We start from the raw sequence: 17,328 nt of genomic DNA, 5'->3' as shown, positions 1-17,328 counted from the left end.
AAGAAAAAAATTATTAAAATGCTTCATTTTTTTTTCAATTTATATTACTTGTAGTGCTTGTTCAATTTTAATTCTTGAATGCACTTGGAATGATCTTGCTTACTTGGGCTGGATAAGGTTATCAAGCTTTCTATAAATTGGTTTTATCCTTTACTCCTCTCTGCATTATGAAATGTTTTTGCTCATAAATTCCCATTATGCTTCTCTGTAATATTATTAAACGTTTACATTCTTGCCTTCTATTGCCTTTGGCGATCATCTCTCTCTATTCAGCAAATAAGTGTTTGCTTACTAACATATTTTCTGGGCTCTTTTGTTCTCCCTATTATAGTAATTGATTTGCCAAATTGACTGTGTTTTAACTTCTGGATTAAATTATTTTATTTAGTGTTGTCATCTCTGCTGCCTATTTTAAAATCTCTTAAATGCTATTCCATCTCATTTGTCTCATCTTTTTATGATCTTGAGATAAAAACAGCCCTGGGACAAATTATTATCCTGTTATTATTTTTCACGTTTTATTTTCTGTCAAACAAGATTTTTAATATTACATAGGTACATAAAATAACTTTTAACAGTTAAATATCATTATATAAATATCTTCTGTGGACTCATTTCAAATAGCTTCAGTATAACTCCAGTAAAGTCAGAACAACAGAAATATGTACAACATGCTTCTCCCATATTATTTTGTTTTCTTCTAATAGGTCTTTATATTTTAAAAAGCTTCAATTCTATGTAATTTACAGATTATAAATATATTTGACATAATTCCAACCACTAAAACATTTATGGTTTTATCACTATTATTAGATATTATCTTAAAGACATCATTGAAGCTTAATCAAATGTAATTCATGAATATAATATGATAATACAAAGTACCATCCATTTAAAATATACTAAGTAGATTCATAATCTTATCAGTATGAATGCTCCTTTAACCAGAGAATTTTACAAAACACCCATTTCTCATGTTATACAAATAAGAACTTCAGAAGGATACTGCCCAAATATCAATGTAGTATAATAAACACATTATAATAGGCTTCACCTAAAAATCAAAATCACCCTCCTGTGTTTCAGGAAAAACAAATGGAAAAGAGTAGATCAAAAATGACAAAGATCTTTCAATGGAATCACTGAAATCTATAGGAACCTGTTAGATAAATGTTAGAGGCAAATTGGGGAAGGGTTCTTCTGGAATTAGATGGATTGGATTTAGATGATTGGAATTAGATGAGAAAAAGGATTCAAAGAAGTTCGAAACCAGTGAGACTTTTAGGACAAGTAAAAGAGATGGTCTGTGAAATCCTTGAAGAAGATTTTAAAGCTCATAGGAGTATTCTTGCAAGAACTGGCCAGGCTACAAAAGGCCTTCTACAAATTATGGAGTCACATATCCAAATTTGACAGAGAGAGATATATGAAAAAGAGAAAAGCACAGGAAGAGAAAGTAGTAGATAGAAAGAAAAAGAAAAGCAGAGAGAGGGAGGAAGGATATGTTGAAGTTATAGAAATTCAGTAAGTTTTGAAATGTTAAAGAACATTCCATCTCATCCCAAAGAGTCCAGAATATTGTATTCTATGTTGCTTTGAAGTGTTGATTTTTATATTATGAACTATTCGCAGATCTATAGTGGTTTTAATACTAGAAGATGCTATTTTTTAAAATAGGACAATAGTTTAATTCAGATTTTTTTTCTGAAGCAACAATGGTTAGAAAAATCTAAGGAAATCAAGCTAATGAATAAATCACAGTCTCAACAATCAAGATTTCCCACTCCACAAACACTGTAGTGTTTGTTTCCTTTTCCCCCATTTTTGCACACACACACACCTTTCAACCTGCAAATATTTTGAAGAAAAACACATAAGATGTTTTTCTTTACATAATTCTACATAAACTCCCACTTGTAAACAGTTTTGTCAGAAGAGCTGGGAAAGGAGGATAAAAACCCTGCTTGCTGAAAGTTAAAGTTTGTTTTTAAGATCTGTTATTACTTCTTTAACTGCTCTGAAATCCTCACAAGCTCATTTTGGGCAAACAAATACCATTATGTAGCTACATCTCTTTAATTTAGTTTGGAAATAGCAGCATCAATACCCTCACCCCTTACCCCATTTTAATAATCAAATATCCACTATAAGAAGAATAAACATGCAGGTATATAAACATTATTTTATTCTATAGAACAGTGCTATCAAATTTTTTAAAATGGAGGTTGTGGGCAAAAAAACAAAAAATAAGGGTCTCTGTGGGTCATATATTGATTTAGTTTTAAAATGTAGTATTATTTTCTTATTTGTTGATTTTATCTCCCAATTACATTTTAACCTATTTCAGGCTATATTTAGGAGTGTTGCAGACCACATGTGGCATATCTGATAATTCTGTTCTAGAAGAATAACTTTTCCAATGACAATCAACAGTCAGTTAATGAACGTATATTGAGCCATTCATATAGGAGAGGCTGTGTTAAGTGACGTAAATATAAATACAAGCAAAAAGAAAAACGGTCCCTATCTTCAAGGAGTTTACATTCTAATGAGAGAAAACAATACATAAAAACCAGCTTTACAAGGATTGTAGGGAGGAATGAAAGTACTAGGCTCAGAGGCTTGGTAAAAAAAAGTCTCAAATACAATCTGGTGAGAAGTAAATAATACAAGGCTGATTTGGAGTTCTGCCTAAATGAGGATTCTTATGTGAGTCCATCCAATCAGAGGGAGAAACCACTGAGGAATGAATTCCAGGGCTGAAATGACATAGAGTCCTTTAAATAATTTATCTGAATATTACAATATCAATTCCCAAAATATTTTATTCATGCTAGAGCACTATTCAATATGACTCTTTAAGACCACTGTATCTGGGCTTACCTTGTTGCTATTCAATCATTTTATGAGATTTTCTTGGCAAAAATACTGGAGTCATTTTACATTTCTTTCTCCAGCAAATTTTACAGATGAATAACTGAGGCAGATAAGGTTAAGTGACTTGCTCAGGATCACATAGCTAATATCTGAGAAGTCTTCATGACTTCAGGCCTAGCACTCTATCAACTGTACCACCTAGATGCCCTGTTTATCTAATTTACTCAAAAATTAATCTCAATAGCAGATCTTTTATTATTCTGGAATGACTGGCCATACTATCTGTTGAAATTCAGGTAATGCTGAGAAAGAAGAGAAGAATTATGGTTAAGAGAGATACCTTTCTTTTTAATCCTTTTTCCTCAAGTTCCATCTAGCTCATTTCAACCTCATAAAAACCAAGCAACAACGTATATACTATTTTAGGATCTTCCACAAGTGACCAATTAAGACAACAAAGAAATGAGATCTCTCATTCTGGTTTGAGAGAAGAAGTTGCCATTACTCAAATGTTTGAGGTGCCTCAGTAACCATAGAGTCGGCTACTCTGGATCCTGATGGTATTTGTCATAGGATCAAAACTAGAAGAAATCTCAGAATCTATACCCTTTAATTTCTAGATCTGGAAACCAAGATCCACTGAGCAAAAGAGACTTTCCTAAAGCCACATAGGTGATAAATGTCTGAACTTAGGTCCTCTGACTTTGGAACTAACAATCTTTTCTGTAATATAGTAGCTTACTGTATAGGGTTTATTCTATTCTTTCCTGTATCACTGAACCCCACACCTTGGTTGGAATCCAAAGGGGGAGAGAGTTAAAAGCTGTTACACACTGATGTCAGGGCTCCTTTCCTAGAGTCTATTCCTCCATTTTATATCCCATTAACAAGAAGTTGGGGCTCTAACCCTAGCAATGTTCACAATAGAGGCTAGAAGTCCTTCTGAGAGTTACTGCTACATTAGGTAGTACACTGTCTAACTTTACCAAATCCAATAGTAAGTCACACCTCATACCTCAACCCACCATAGCCATCAAATATCTAGACATGAAGCCAAGGCCAGGGTCTTATTTAGGACTAAGGCTTCATATACTAAGCCCAAGCAGGAGATAAGTGCATAATACATGTGTGCTGCATTTTCAGGGCATGAAACTTGTCTAACTTCTACCACTTCCCATCATGAAGCAATGGAACTAGAACCAGAGTTCAAGTGGGCCTCAAGGAAGAAGCTCACCAATCTAAATGTCCAAACTTACCACCTTGATGTTTCCAATTTCCTGATTCCATGTCAATTTGGAAGGACATCTCCAAAGGAGTGTTCCAAGGATGTTTGTTTGGCTTTTTGTTGCATATCATTTTTATTAATAATTTGGAAGCCATGTATGAATCACAGTTTATATGAAAAAAGATCCAAGAGTTTTAGTGGATTGCAAGCTAAATATCAGAAGTACTATATGGCCTCTAAAAAATCTAATTCTGTCTTGAGCTATACTGAGAAGGGAAGAGCTTCCAAAAAAGAAATTATTCCTTTGTATTGTTCTCTGAGGATTTATACTTATTTGTATTATTCCTTGAGAATTATGCTTATTCTATTTTGGTCTCAGAAAACAGAACTTTGAACAGTGGTTAGAAGTACTCGAGAGGAAAATTTAGATTAAATATAAAGGAGAGAAAACTTCCTTACAATTATAATCATTCTAAAACAGAATGGGTTATCTATAAAAGTAATAAGTTCCCCATCATTAGAAGTATTCATGTGAGTAATTAATGACCATTTAATGGATATATTGTAGTGATAATTCTTTTTCAGGTATAAATAGACCTAGACAACCATTGATATGCTTTCCACTATGAAATGTGGTGATTCTCTAGATGATTTCATCTATTCCCATTGGTTCACTTTTCACCTACATAAATAAAAGACAAAGGCACAGAGGGAAAAGTGCTGGATATTCTGTATTCATATATTCTGCCTTATAATAAGGAATTTTGTACAATCCCTTTTAAACTTAAATCTATGATCCCCAACTGCAATTTCCTCATCTGAAAATGGTAAAAATAACAACACCTACTTGTGGAGTGATAAGGATTAAATGAGGACATACTTGTAAAGCACTTTGGAAACAACATGACTGAACAGTAAGAAAACCCAGGGGAGAAAGCTTCTTCTAAGACCACCTCACCAGGCATGAAAAGCTACTAAAATCCTTAAACATATCCCCAAAAAATAATGAAAGAAGAAATGAGAAGAGAAATACAGAAAAAAAAATAAAATCAAGGGAATGATCTGGGATATAGACCATAAAAGTTGCCTCTAGAGCTTGTTCAGTCTGGTAGCCCCAGAGCCAAAACTAAACTAGATTGAATAAACTGTTTCCTCCCCTTAGAAGCTCCATCCATTCCCTTCTGCCTGTCTTCCTGACCTTATACTAGATCAGAGAAAGAAGAAAGGCTTTGGTCCTTTCTTAATTGATTCATTCTTCCATACTAAAGTGGCTTGAGTTTATCTGAGTGATGAGGGAGAGGGCAGTGATGGTGTCTAAATTCCAGACTTAGTCATAGATCTAAGCTAAGTTCATAGGCCTTCTCATTACTATGTCAGAACTCTAGAGCCCCATCAAAACTCTATTATTTACCTGCTACCATGTCAGGGTAGAAAGGTCTGCAGAGAGGGAAAAACTACCTCTACTTTCATTTACACCACACTACCCAAAATTCTGGTAATTTCTACATAACTGTTTTCATTTTCACCCCTAGAGAGAAGTCCTTGCAGCACAATCTTCCACTAAAAAAGGTGGAAGCCAAGAGCTGAGAATTAATCCAAAGTTCCATCCTAAATACAAGATCATCAAAATGGTGCTGAGATCACACTTGCTGAAATGTGCAGCCTATTCTCTACCCCCTACATGTTGTGACTAATTCAAAGGAAAAAAAAAAGAGAAAAAGGAAAAAGTCAACTGTTAAAACAGAAACAACACTATATCTAAAGAAAAGCTAACTAGAATTCTAAAATCAATAATATCCACTTTTTCAAAATAAATACAAAAAAGAACAGAAAATACTAAAAACAGTTTTAGTTCTAAAAATCACCAAGCCTTGATAATGTGACTATTATTTGAAAACAAATTAACTCACTTCTAAGACAAACAAGACATGGCAGAATTTATTAAAAATAAATCACAACTAAATAGATCCTCATAAACAATGGGAAAGAATGTCTAAAACTGACAACCATAACTGACTAAAAAAAATTGAGTGTTGTTAGCAACAAAAATTGCTAGAATTTAATACGTAGATCTGTGGACAATTTGTAAAATTTTATCTGACAAATTGAAATAATAAAACTGAAGTTTGGAGATAAAAATAGATATTTTAATGATTAACACAAAAAGGTAAAAAAAATAATAATAAAAAAGCATCATCACTCCAAAAGCAAATAAAAACAAAAAATAAGGGTCTCTGTGGGTCATATATTGATTTAGTTTTAAAATGTAGTATTATTTTCTTATTTGTTGATTTTATCTCCCAATTACATTTTAACCTATTTCAGGCTATATTTAGGAGTGTTGCAGACCACATGTGGCATATCTGATAATTCTGTTCTAGAAGAATAACTTTTCCAATGACAATCAACAGTCAGTTAATGAACGTATATTGAGCCATTCATATAGGAGAGGCTGTGTTAAGTGACGTAAATATAAATACAAGCAAAAAGAAAAACGGTCCCTATCTTCAAGGAGTTTACATTCTAATGAGAGAAAACAATACATAAAAACCAGCTTTACAAGGATTGTAGGGAGGAATGAAAGTACTAGGCTCAGAGGCTTGGTAAAAAAAAGTCTCAAATACAATCTGGTGAGAAGTAAATAATACAAGGCTGATTTGGAGTTCTGCCTAAATGAGGATTCTTATGTGAGTCCATCCAATCAGAGGGAGAAACCACTGAGGAATGACTTCCAGGGCTGAAATGACATAGAGTCCTTTAAATAATTTATCTGAATATTACAATATCAATTCCCAAAATATTTTATTCATGCTAGAGCACTATTCAATATGACTCTTTAAGACCACTGTATCTGGGCTTACCTTGTTGCTATTCAATCATTTTATGAGATTTTCTTGGCAAAAATACTGGAGTCATTTTACATTTCTTTCTCCAGCAAATTTTACAGATGAATAACTGAGGCAGATAAGGTTAAGTGACTTGCTCAGGATCACATAGCTAATATCTGAGAAGTCTTCATGACTTCAGGCCTAGCACTTTATCAACTGTACCACCTAGATGCCCTGTTTATCTAATTTACTCAAAAATTAATCTCAATAGCAGATCTTTTATTATTCTGGAATGACTGGCCATACTATCTGTTGAAATTCAGGTAATGCTGAGAAAGAAGAGAAGAATTATGGTTAAGAGAGATACCTTTCTTTTTAATCCTTTTTCCTCAAGTTCCATCTAGCTCATTTCAACCTCATAAAAACCAAGCAACAACGTATATACTATTTTAGGATCTTCCACAAGTGACCAATTAAGACAACAAAGAAATGAGATCTCTCATTCTGGTTTGAGAGAAGAAGTTGCCATTACTCAAATGTTTGAGGTGCCTCAGTAACCATAGAGTCGGCTACTCTGGATCCTGATGGTATTTGTCATAGGATCAAAACTAGAAGAAATCTCAGAATCTATACCCTTTAATTTCTAGATCTGGAAACCAAGATCCACTGAGCAAAAGAGACTTTCCTAAAGCCACATAGGTGATAAATGTCTGAACTTAGGTCCTCTGACTTTGGAACTAACAATCTTTTCTGTAATATAGTAGCTTACTGTATAGGGTTTATTCTATTCTTTCCTGTATCACTGAACCCCACACCTTGGTTGGAATCCAAAGGGGGAGAGAGTTAAAAGCTGTTACACACTGATGTCAGGGCTCCTTTCCTAGAGTCTATTCCTCCATTTTATATCCCATTAACAAGAAGTTGGGGCTCTAACCCTAGCAATGTTCACAATAGAGGCTAGAAGTCCTTCTGAGAGTTACTGCTACATTAGGTAGTACACTGTCTAACTTTACCAAATCCAATAGTAAGTCACACCTCATACCTCAACCCACCATAGCCATCAAATATCTAGACATGAAGCCAAGGCCAGGGTCTTATTTAGGACTAAGGCTTCATATACTAAGCCCAAGCAGGAGATAAGTGCATAATACATGTGTGCTGCATTTTCAGGGCATGAAACTTGTCTAACTTCTACCACTTCCCATCATGAAGCAATGGAACTAGAACCAGAGTTCAAGTGGGCCTCAAGGAAGAAGCTCACCAATCTAAATGTCCAAACCTACCACCTTGATGTTTCCAATTTCCTGATTCCATGTCAATTTGGAAGGACATCTCCAAAGGAGTGTTCCAAGGATGTTTGTTTGGCTTTTTGTTGCATATCATTTTTATTAATAATTTGGAAGCCATGTATGAATCACAGTTTATATGAAAAAAGATCCAAGAGTTTTAGTGGATTGCAAGCTAAATATCAGAAGTACTATATGGCCTCTAAAAAATCTAATTCTGTCTTGAGCTATACTGAGAAGGGAAGAGCTTCCAAAAAAGAAATTATTCCTTTGTATTGTTCTCTGAGGATTTATACTTATTTGTATTATTCCTTGAGAATTATGCTTATTCTATTTTGGTCTCAGAAAACAGAACTTTGAACAGTGGTTAGAAGTACTCGAGAGGAAAATTTAGATTAAATATAAAGGAGAGAAAACTTCCTTACAATTATAATTATTCTAAAACAGAATGGGTTATCTATAAAAGTAATAAGTTCCCCATCATTAGAAGTATTCATGTGAGTAATTAATGACCATTTAATGGATATATTGTAGTGATAATTCTTTTTCAGGTATAAATAGACCTAGACAACCATTGATATGCTTTCCACTATGAAATGTGGTGATTCTCTAGATGATTTCATCTATTCCCATTGGTTCACTTTTCACCTACATAAATAAAAGACAAAGGCACAGAGGGAAAAGTGCTGGATATTCTGTATTCATATATTCTGCCTTATAATAAGGAATTTTGTACAATCCCTTTTAAACTTAAATCTATGATCCCCAACTGCAATTTCCTCATCTGAAAATGGTAAAAATAACAACACCTACTTGTGGAGTGATAAGGATTAAATGAGGACATACTTGTAAAGCACTTTGGAAACAACATGACTGAACAGTAAGAAAACCCAGGGGAGAAAGCTTCTTCTAAGACCACCTCACCAGGCATGAAAAGCTACTAAAATCCTTAAACATATCCCCAAAAAATAATGAAAGAAGAAATGAGAAGAGAAATACAGAAAAAAAAATAAAATCAAGGGAATGATCTGGGATATAGACCATAAAAGTTGCCTCTAGAGCTTGTTCAGTCTGGTAGCCCCAGAGCCAAAACTAAACTAGATTGAATAAACTGTTTCCTCCCCTTAGAAGCTCCATCCATTCCCTTCTGCCTGTCTTCCTGACCTTATACTAGATCAGAGAAAGAAGAAAGGCTTTGGTCCTTTCTTAATTGATTCATTCTTCCATACTAAAGTGGCTTGAGTTTATCTGAGTGATGAGGGAGAGGGCAGTGATGGTGTCTAAATTCCAGACCTAGTCATAGATCTAAGCTAAGTTCATAGGCCTTCTCATTACTATGTCAGAACTCTAGAGCCCCATCAAAACTCTATTATTTACCTGCTACCATGTCAGGGTAGAAAGGTCTGCAGAGAGGGAAAAACTACCTCTACTTTCATTTACACCACACTACCCAAAATTCTGGTAATTTCTACATAACTGTTTTCATTTTCACCCCTAGAGAGAAGTCCTTGCAGCACAATCTTCCACTAAAAAAGGTGGAAGCCAAGAGCTGAGAATTAATCCAAAGTTCCATCCTAAATACAAGATCATCAAAATGGTGCTGAGATCACACTTGCTGAAATGTGCAGCCTATTCTCTACCCCCTACATGTTGTGACTAATTCAAAGGAAAAAAAAAAGAGAAAAAGGAAAAAGTCAACTGTTAAAACAGAAACAACACTATATCTAAAGAAAAGCTAACTAGAATTCTAAAATCAATAATATCCACTTTTTCAAAATAAATACAAAAAAGAACAGAAAATACTAAAAACAGTTTTAGTTCTAAAAATCACCAAGCCTTGATAATGTGACTATTATTTGAAAACAAATTAACTCACTTCTAAGACAAATAAGACATGGCAGAATTTATTAAAAATAAATCACAACTAAATAGATCCTCATAAACAATGGGAAAGAATGTCTAAAACTGACAACCATAACTGACTAAAAAAAATTGAGTGTTGTTAGCAACAAAAATTGCTAGAATTTAATACGTAGATCTGTGGACAATTTGTAAAATTTTATCTGACAAATTGAAATAATAAAACTGAAGTTTGGAGATAAAAATAGATATTTTAATGATTAACACAAAAAGGTAAAAAAAATAATAATAAAAAAGCATCATCACTCCAAAAGCAAATAAAAACAAAAATAAAATAAAGAAAAAGAAAGAATTTGACAACACTTAAAACTTGGGAAAATGTCAATAATTTAAAAATGGATATACAATCTGTTTTATTTGTTATTTTAAAAGATAAAATTGTTATATAAGATTAATATAAGTTCTACTCCTTTTATCAAGAATAAGAAAATAACAGAAAACAAATCAAATATTTTGTTTAAAACAATTATAATTAATGATTCCTGATCTGAATTTGCCTTTTAAAATGATAAAATTAGGAAATAAATCTCATTCATATATTGTTTAAAAGAACAACAGATAATAGAAAAAGATAAAACTAAATTAAAATCGTGATTAAGAGTTCGTTCTACACTGGGAAATAAATGAGTACTACTTGCATTTTTTTTTCTCTTCCCAGGTTATTTTTACCTTTCTGAATCCAATTTTTCTTGTGCAACAAGAGAACTGTACGTATGTATACACATATATTGTATTTAATGTTTAATATGTATGAGACTACCTGCCACTTAGGGGAGGAGATGGAAGAAGGGAAGGGAAAAGTTGGAACAGAAGTGATTTCAATGTTGAAAAAATTACCCGTGCATAAGTTCTGTCAATAAAAACCTATAATAAAAAAAATTTTTAAAAAGGAATTTGTTCTAAAACATATCATACAATTGAAAATTAAAATAATAATAATAATAATAGTACATAAGGCAAAGACAAAGGCATTCCAGAATAGTTCAAAGAAAAATAAAGAATATGTAAAAATTTCTACCACATACACAAGAAAACAATTCATCAGCTAAATTAAATTTTTTTAAATATTAAGTGATATAAAAATAAATCAAGTATAAGATTTTTCTTAGAGTATTTTTATATTTTCTTATAATAATATTTATTATTTTCTTATAATAGCATTAATAAAATTAAAAGATTAACTATAAAGAAATCACGTTAGCTAATTTTAAAAGATATAAAAACAGAAAAACGGAGAATATGCTTTATTTCCAAGTATACATGTAAAACCCATACAAAAAATTACATCACAAGTCATAACAGTAGCCAAACATAAATTGAAAATGAAAGACATTATCCTTGCTGACTAATTAAAAGACAAAGTTGATGATTTACAAAAACATAAATTGTTAAAATTGACACACTAAGAAATTAATCATTTAAATAGAACAACCTGAGAGAAAGAAATGACGTCATTTAAAAATTGGCCTGTAACCACCAGAGAGTTGATTAACTTAAAATTCAGAATGTGGCATACATTTTTCAATGCGGTCAATATAGCAAATTTGTTTTGTAGTACTCTGTATATTTGTTTTGAGCATCATAATTTCTTTGTAAACTGTTCAATGAGAGTGAAATAGATGAAATCAATAATAAATGCTCATAAAAACAAAGAATGGATAAATAGATAAATAAATAATGGAATTAAATTGGATAGATGAGGGACACATAATCAGCAGGGGAAATATAAGAAATGCCCTTTCAAGAGAAAGGAGAAAAAAGACTGATTTCATTTTAAAGAAAAAACAAAACAAAACCTGGTTCAAATGAATTCAATGTAGAATTCCTTCAAAATTTTCATGAACAAATAATGCCTAAAGGTAGAGGAATTAAATCTTTTACATTCTAAAAATCAGTGCATTTAAACTCAAATTTAAACTCAAAATTATCCATCCTATGCTCTCAGTAGGTCTCAGAAATGAGAAGTCTACAAGCTTAATTCAAAACTTTAGGATAAGAATTTTCTAAGTTTTAGGTCACATTAGCTGGTACACAGAAATATACAGCAAAAAGAGAAATTGAACAATGCTTTCAAGGCTTAGCTCAGATACAACTTGCTCCAAGATTTCTTTGATTCCCAGCCCTTTGATTCCTTAATGATTACTCTTTTCTCAAATGACCTATTTTTCCCCAATACAATGAAATTTCTTTGAGGGCAGGGACTGCTTCATTATTAGCACCTGGCATTGTGCCTACACTTAATAAAAAATAAATAAATAAAAGTTTGTGTTGAATTAAATTGAGTGGCAGTCTTGGAAGCTGGTATGTATAGCAGGAGCAGAGGCTGAGAAATAATCATCAAGCTGGTGATTCATTTTCAGAATCTGTCTTTGCCTTTGTGCACCACACAAGTTGCACAAATAATCATTCTAGCAATATTTTGAAATGTATTTTAATGCATGTGAACTTACCATCCAATAAAGTTTCACAATGTATTTTCCATAGCTATTATATAGAGGCATATGTCCTTTCACTGCCTTACACAGAGAGTATATGTGTTCCCAGGGTTTCCAATTTACAACAGGAGGATCTGTTGAAGGGCTTGAAATATTTCCATTATATATCTTCCATATTGAATGTATTTCACTGATAATCCATCTCATCACCTAAAGACCAAAAATAATTATCTTAATTACTTCTATTTTTAATTAAAATGTTACTAAATTAAATTTTTATTTTTTCAAATTGTAATTTTCTAAAACAATTTCTAAATTCAATTTAGAAAAACATTATTAATATTATTATAATGCAATATATTATTTTTTCAAATTATAACTTTCTAAATTGCAATTAAGAAAAAATTATTATACTTTCAAATTTATCTATACATATGTCTCCCAAAATAAAATGCTATTTTAAAGCTATAATTTTCTAAATACACTTGTATTTAGAAAATTGCAATTTAGAAAAAAATTTATATAATGATAATGTTATTATATTAATGTATTATGAATATATGTGCATAACAATTAAGAGTAGGAAGTTGTTCTAAAATACATCATGCAAGTGAAAAGTCAAAAAAAAAAAAAAAACCCAAGGAGGATAATAATGGTACAAAATAAAGTGAAACTAAAAATTAGAAAAAATGAGAGACAAAAGACAAGAAAGTTCAGGGAATACATATGTAATATATATCATTATGTATAATATATTATTATTTTTCCAAATTATAATTTCTAATATGTGTATTTAGAAATTATAATTTTAAAAAAAATAGCATTTTATTTTGAGACATATGTAGAAGAACTCTAGAAATTTTAGAAAATTACAACTGAAAAATATCAAAAATGCCCATTGAATTAGTAATATTTAATTTCTAAGTAATATATTGAATTATGAAATTAATTTCATAAATCTTATAACATGTTATCTATGTTCATTGTCTCTGCTTTCTCTCTTATCACTTATTTTTTAGCATTCTGTAATCTGGCTTCCAACTTCATTGCTCAATTACAAAAGAAGTTCAGTTCATTTAAGAATATGCCTAATTTCTCTATATATACCTCACTGCAGATTATGTGTCCATTTGCTGTAAATAGGTCAAATGAAGTTTCATTTTTCACTACCACAGGAATCTGAAAAAATTATTTAAAATGAGATTAACAATACAAAATCAATCAAGGTTATAGTTAATATTTATGAAATTATTATAAGAAAAATAACAAAGTCAAATGTCAACATAAAATTTAATCAGATATTTACATAAAATCAAAAATACAAAATACAAAATTTATTTAATGTGTCTCCTGTATTGATATGTAATTTAGTAAACATATGATACCTTGGAAATTCCTCTTTTTCATCTATAATAGAAAGAAGCAAATTACAGTAGTGAACATAGGACTAACATTAAAGTCAGGAAGGACTGTGTTCACATACTATCTCTGATATATCAGTTATATAACACTAGCCATTTTGCAAAACCTCTTCATTCTAATACAAAAGAAATCTCCAAACTATACCACTAGAAGTGGTCGATACCTATGAACATACAGATATAGGCCACCCAAAGCTACCAAAAGGAGTTCATAAAATTAATTATGACACATTGGTAACATAAATTAACTTCTACTTAATTGTAAACAGTAGATCAACAGAGTCACATCTGGATAATAGACTAAAAGGATATCAATGTTCGAGTAACTAGAAGGCAGGGGTTTTAGGGAAAGATAATAAATTTTGTTTTGCACATGTTGAGTTTAAGATTCATATATGTCAGGCAATTTGAAAGTCAATTCATAGAACAGGACTGGAGCTCAGGAGAAAAACAAAGGCTAATTATATAGATTTGTGAATCGCTTGCACAGAAATGATAACTGAGTTTTGGGCAGCTGATAAGGTCATGAAGAGAACAGATATGTATAAAGATGAGAAGGCAGCCTTGGACAGAGCTTTGGGACACAATAATAGTGTCCCACTATTAGAACTATTAACTTCTTTTGTACCTCATGTCAAGCACCAGAGAGCAGTTGTCATGAAAACTTAGAAAAGAATATTCAAAAAGAAATGGTGGTTAATGGTACATAGTAGATACATCATATATATTTGTTGATCAATTAAGGAAAAGTGAATTTTCCTGTCAAAACACTACATTTTTTTTTTACAGATTAAATAAAATTTGGTCTGAAGCTTATATATTTATATAATTAGTCTGAATTCTTAATGCAAAAGTGAGATTCCTTTTAAGGGAAGATATAAGCCATATTATGATATTTCCAAGGGGAATCTTGGGAGAGGACATGAGCCAAACAGAATTTATGAGAAACCACCTGAGATTTTATATTCTCTTGGGAAATTAAAGCCCAATTGATACATGGGTTACATAAGAAATAAATTGCAACTTTTCCCTGTTCAAATTTTTCATTATATTAGAAGTAATATTTAATAGATGCTAGAAAAGACTACAATTTGGAGGAAATCTCCAATACTTGATTAGTCATGTAACTTCTCTATTGCTGTTAAATCATTTTTTCAGCCATGTCAAACTCACAGTGACCCTATTTGAGATTTTCTTGTCAAAGCTATTGGAATGATTTGCCATTTTCTTCTACAGCTTATTCTACAGAGGCAAAACATGGCTAAGTGAACTGCCAGGGTTACAAAGCTAGTTAAGGTCTGAGGTGAAATTTGAACTCACAAAGTTGAATTTTCCTGACTTCAGTCTTGGAACTCTATTTCAGCATCTAGCTGTCCCTCATGATTTCTTTAGATTTCTGATTTCCCAAGGATATAACATGGATGATAATATGAAATTATTAACCAGAGGAAAATATGCTATTCTACTGCAACCAAATAAACTAGTATTCTATTAATACACATAATGAATTGGTTCATTCAAACTGGAACTTGTGGAACTGAAATATACAAAGGAGCTATTTCTAATAAGCACTGGAGAAAATAATAAAACAAGTAAAGTGACTTTGGAATTACAATAAAAATCCTCCTGATAAGTGGCAATAAAAAAATCTGCCAATCAAACAGTCTGACATCTCAGGCAGAAGCTCAGTCTACCATACTGACATAAAAACTTTCTCAAGAATGTAAATAAAATTGAAACTGTTTCTTGGCAGTTGAGGCAAAGGAAATTATAACAGTAATAAAGCAAAATTAAGGCTATGTGCCACCTTATACTTATTTCCAAACATCAAGCAATAATAAAGATGTGGATTATTTATTCTTCATGAATATTGAAGAAAAATTAGTATTTTCTTATCACTATAAAACAAGAGTTTTTGTATTTAGAGGCAACTAATATCACTGTAGAGAACATTGGGTCTGGAGTTGGAAAAAACGAGTTCAAATCTATGTTCAGACACTACCTGTGTGATCCTGAACAAGTCAATTAATCACTTATTGCCTCAGTTTTTTAGAACTATAAAATGGCATCTATTATTTAGCATCTAATGCCTCTCATAGTTGTTATGAGGATCAAATGAGTCAATATTTGTAATGCACTTTGCAAACCTTAAAGAACATGCATAGCACATACATTTTATATGTGTGTGTATATATATATATATATATACACATATATATATATGTACTAGCTATTATTGTTTATATTTCAATATATTATCATTTATATTTATGTATCATTTATATTTCTAATACTGTATCGAAGTTGTTGATCAATACACTTTATTGACTTTGAAAACAAAATTTTGTACCTTATTAATCAAAATTTCCTGTGGACGTTTCCAGTAAGAAATTTTTAGTGATGGTGGCAGTTCAATCTTCCCTTCAGGGTCATCAAAAAAATGCTATTACAGGTAAAAAAAGATAAAGGCACACATTAGGAAATCAAAAGTCATTAACAACAACGAAAAATAGAAATTTTCTTGATAAACCAAATAAATCTCTAGAGACTTGCCAAGAGATGTTTCAAACATTAAAAAATAAACAATTAGCAAGCAAATTGAGTTCTTTAACTGTATGTATACAATAATCCAACATTTATTATATTTTGTAAAATAATAGCTATTTTCAAAATATATGCAAAGATAGATTTCAACATTTAACCTTACAAAGCCCCCTCCCCCTTAGACAGGAAGTAATCCAATATATGCTAAACATGTGTAATACTCCCATACATATTTCCACATTTATCATGATGCCTAAGAAAAATCAGATCAAAAAGGAACCAAAAATGTGAAACAAAAAAAGCAAGCAAAGAACAACAAAAAACGTTAAATACTATACTGTGATCGACATTCAGTCCTGATAGACCTCTTTGTGAATGCAGGTGGCTCTCTAGCACAAGCCTATTAGAATTGGCCTGAACTCAGAAAGATGAGTCTTCCTGACTCCCAACCCAGAACTCTCTCATTAAATTTATATCTAAATGTAATTCACATTTTATATTTTTGCAAGATTTTTCACATAGATATATGATCATCAGAAAAAAAAATCCTGGTAGAAAATGTACATAATATAGGATATAATATTATATGTGTGTGTGTATGTATTGTGTGTTTATATTTGTATAATATAATGTGATACAAGATAATATTTATATTAACTAAAATGTCTCCAGAATATTCTCTCATATATTAATATTGAAGATTTTATCAAAAATATGAAATAACTAACAGTTGGGAACTATTGAGTACTTCTTGTATACAAAGTATTCCATATATTTCATCCTTGGAATTAT

General features: G+C 31.4%; 1 protein-coding gene across 1 annotated transcript in view; it reads right to left on the bottom strand.

Annotated features, from left to right (window-relative positions):
- The window catches only part of ADGB (androglobin), a 257,841-nt gene that overhangs the window by 200,889 nt on the left and 39,624 nt on the right, over positions 1-17,328 (bottom strand). Inside the window, exons 3-5 of the mRNA XM_051997914.1 lie at positions 16,343-16,435; positions 13,679-13,750; positions 12,587-12,781 (exon numbers count right to left, since the gene is read on the bottom strand). Of these exons, the coding sequence (XP_051853874.1) occupies positions 12,587-12,781; positions 13,679-13,750; positions 16,343-16,435 (360 nt within the window). The remainder of the gene's footprint in view (positions 1-12,586; positions 12,782-13,678; positions 13,751-16,342; positions 16,436-17,328) is intronic.

Source organism: Antechinus flavipes, chromosome 4 (assembly GCF_016432865.1).
Source record: "Antechinus flavipes isolate AdamAnt ecotype Samford, QLD, Australia chromosome 4, AdamAnt_v2, whole genome shotgun sequence".
NCBI classification, from domain to species: domain Eukaryota; kingdom Metazoa; phylum Chordata; class Mammalia; order Dasyuromorphia; family Dasyuridae; genus Antechinus; species Antechinus flavipes.
This window is presented reverse-complemented; position numbering and strand designations above follow the sequence as displayed.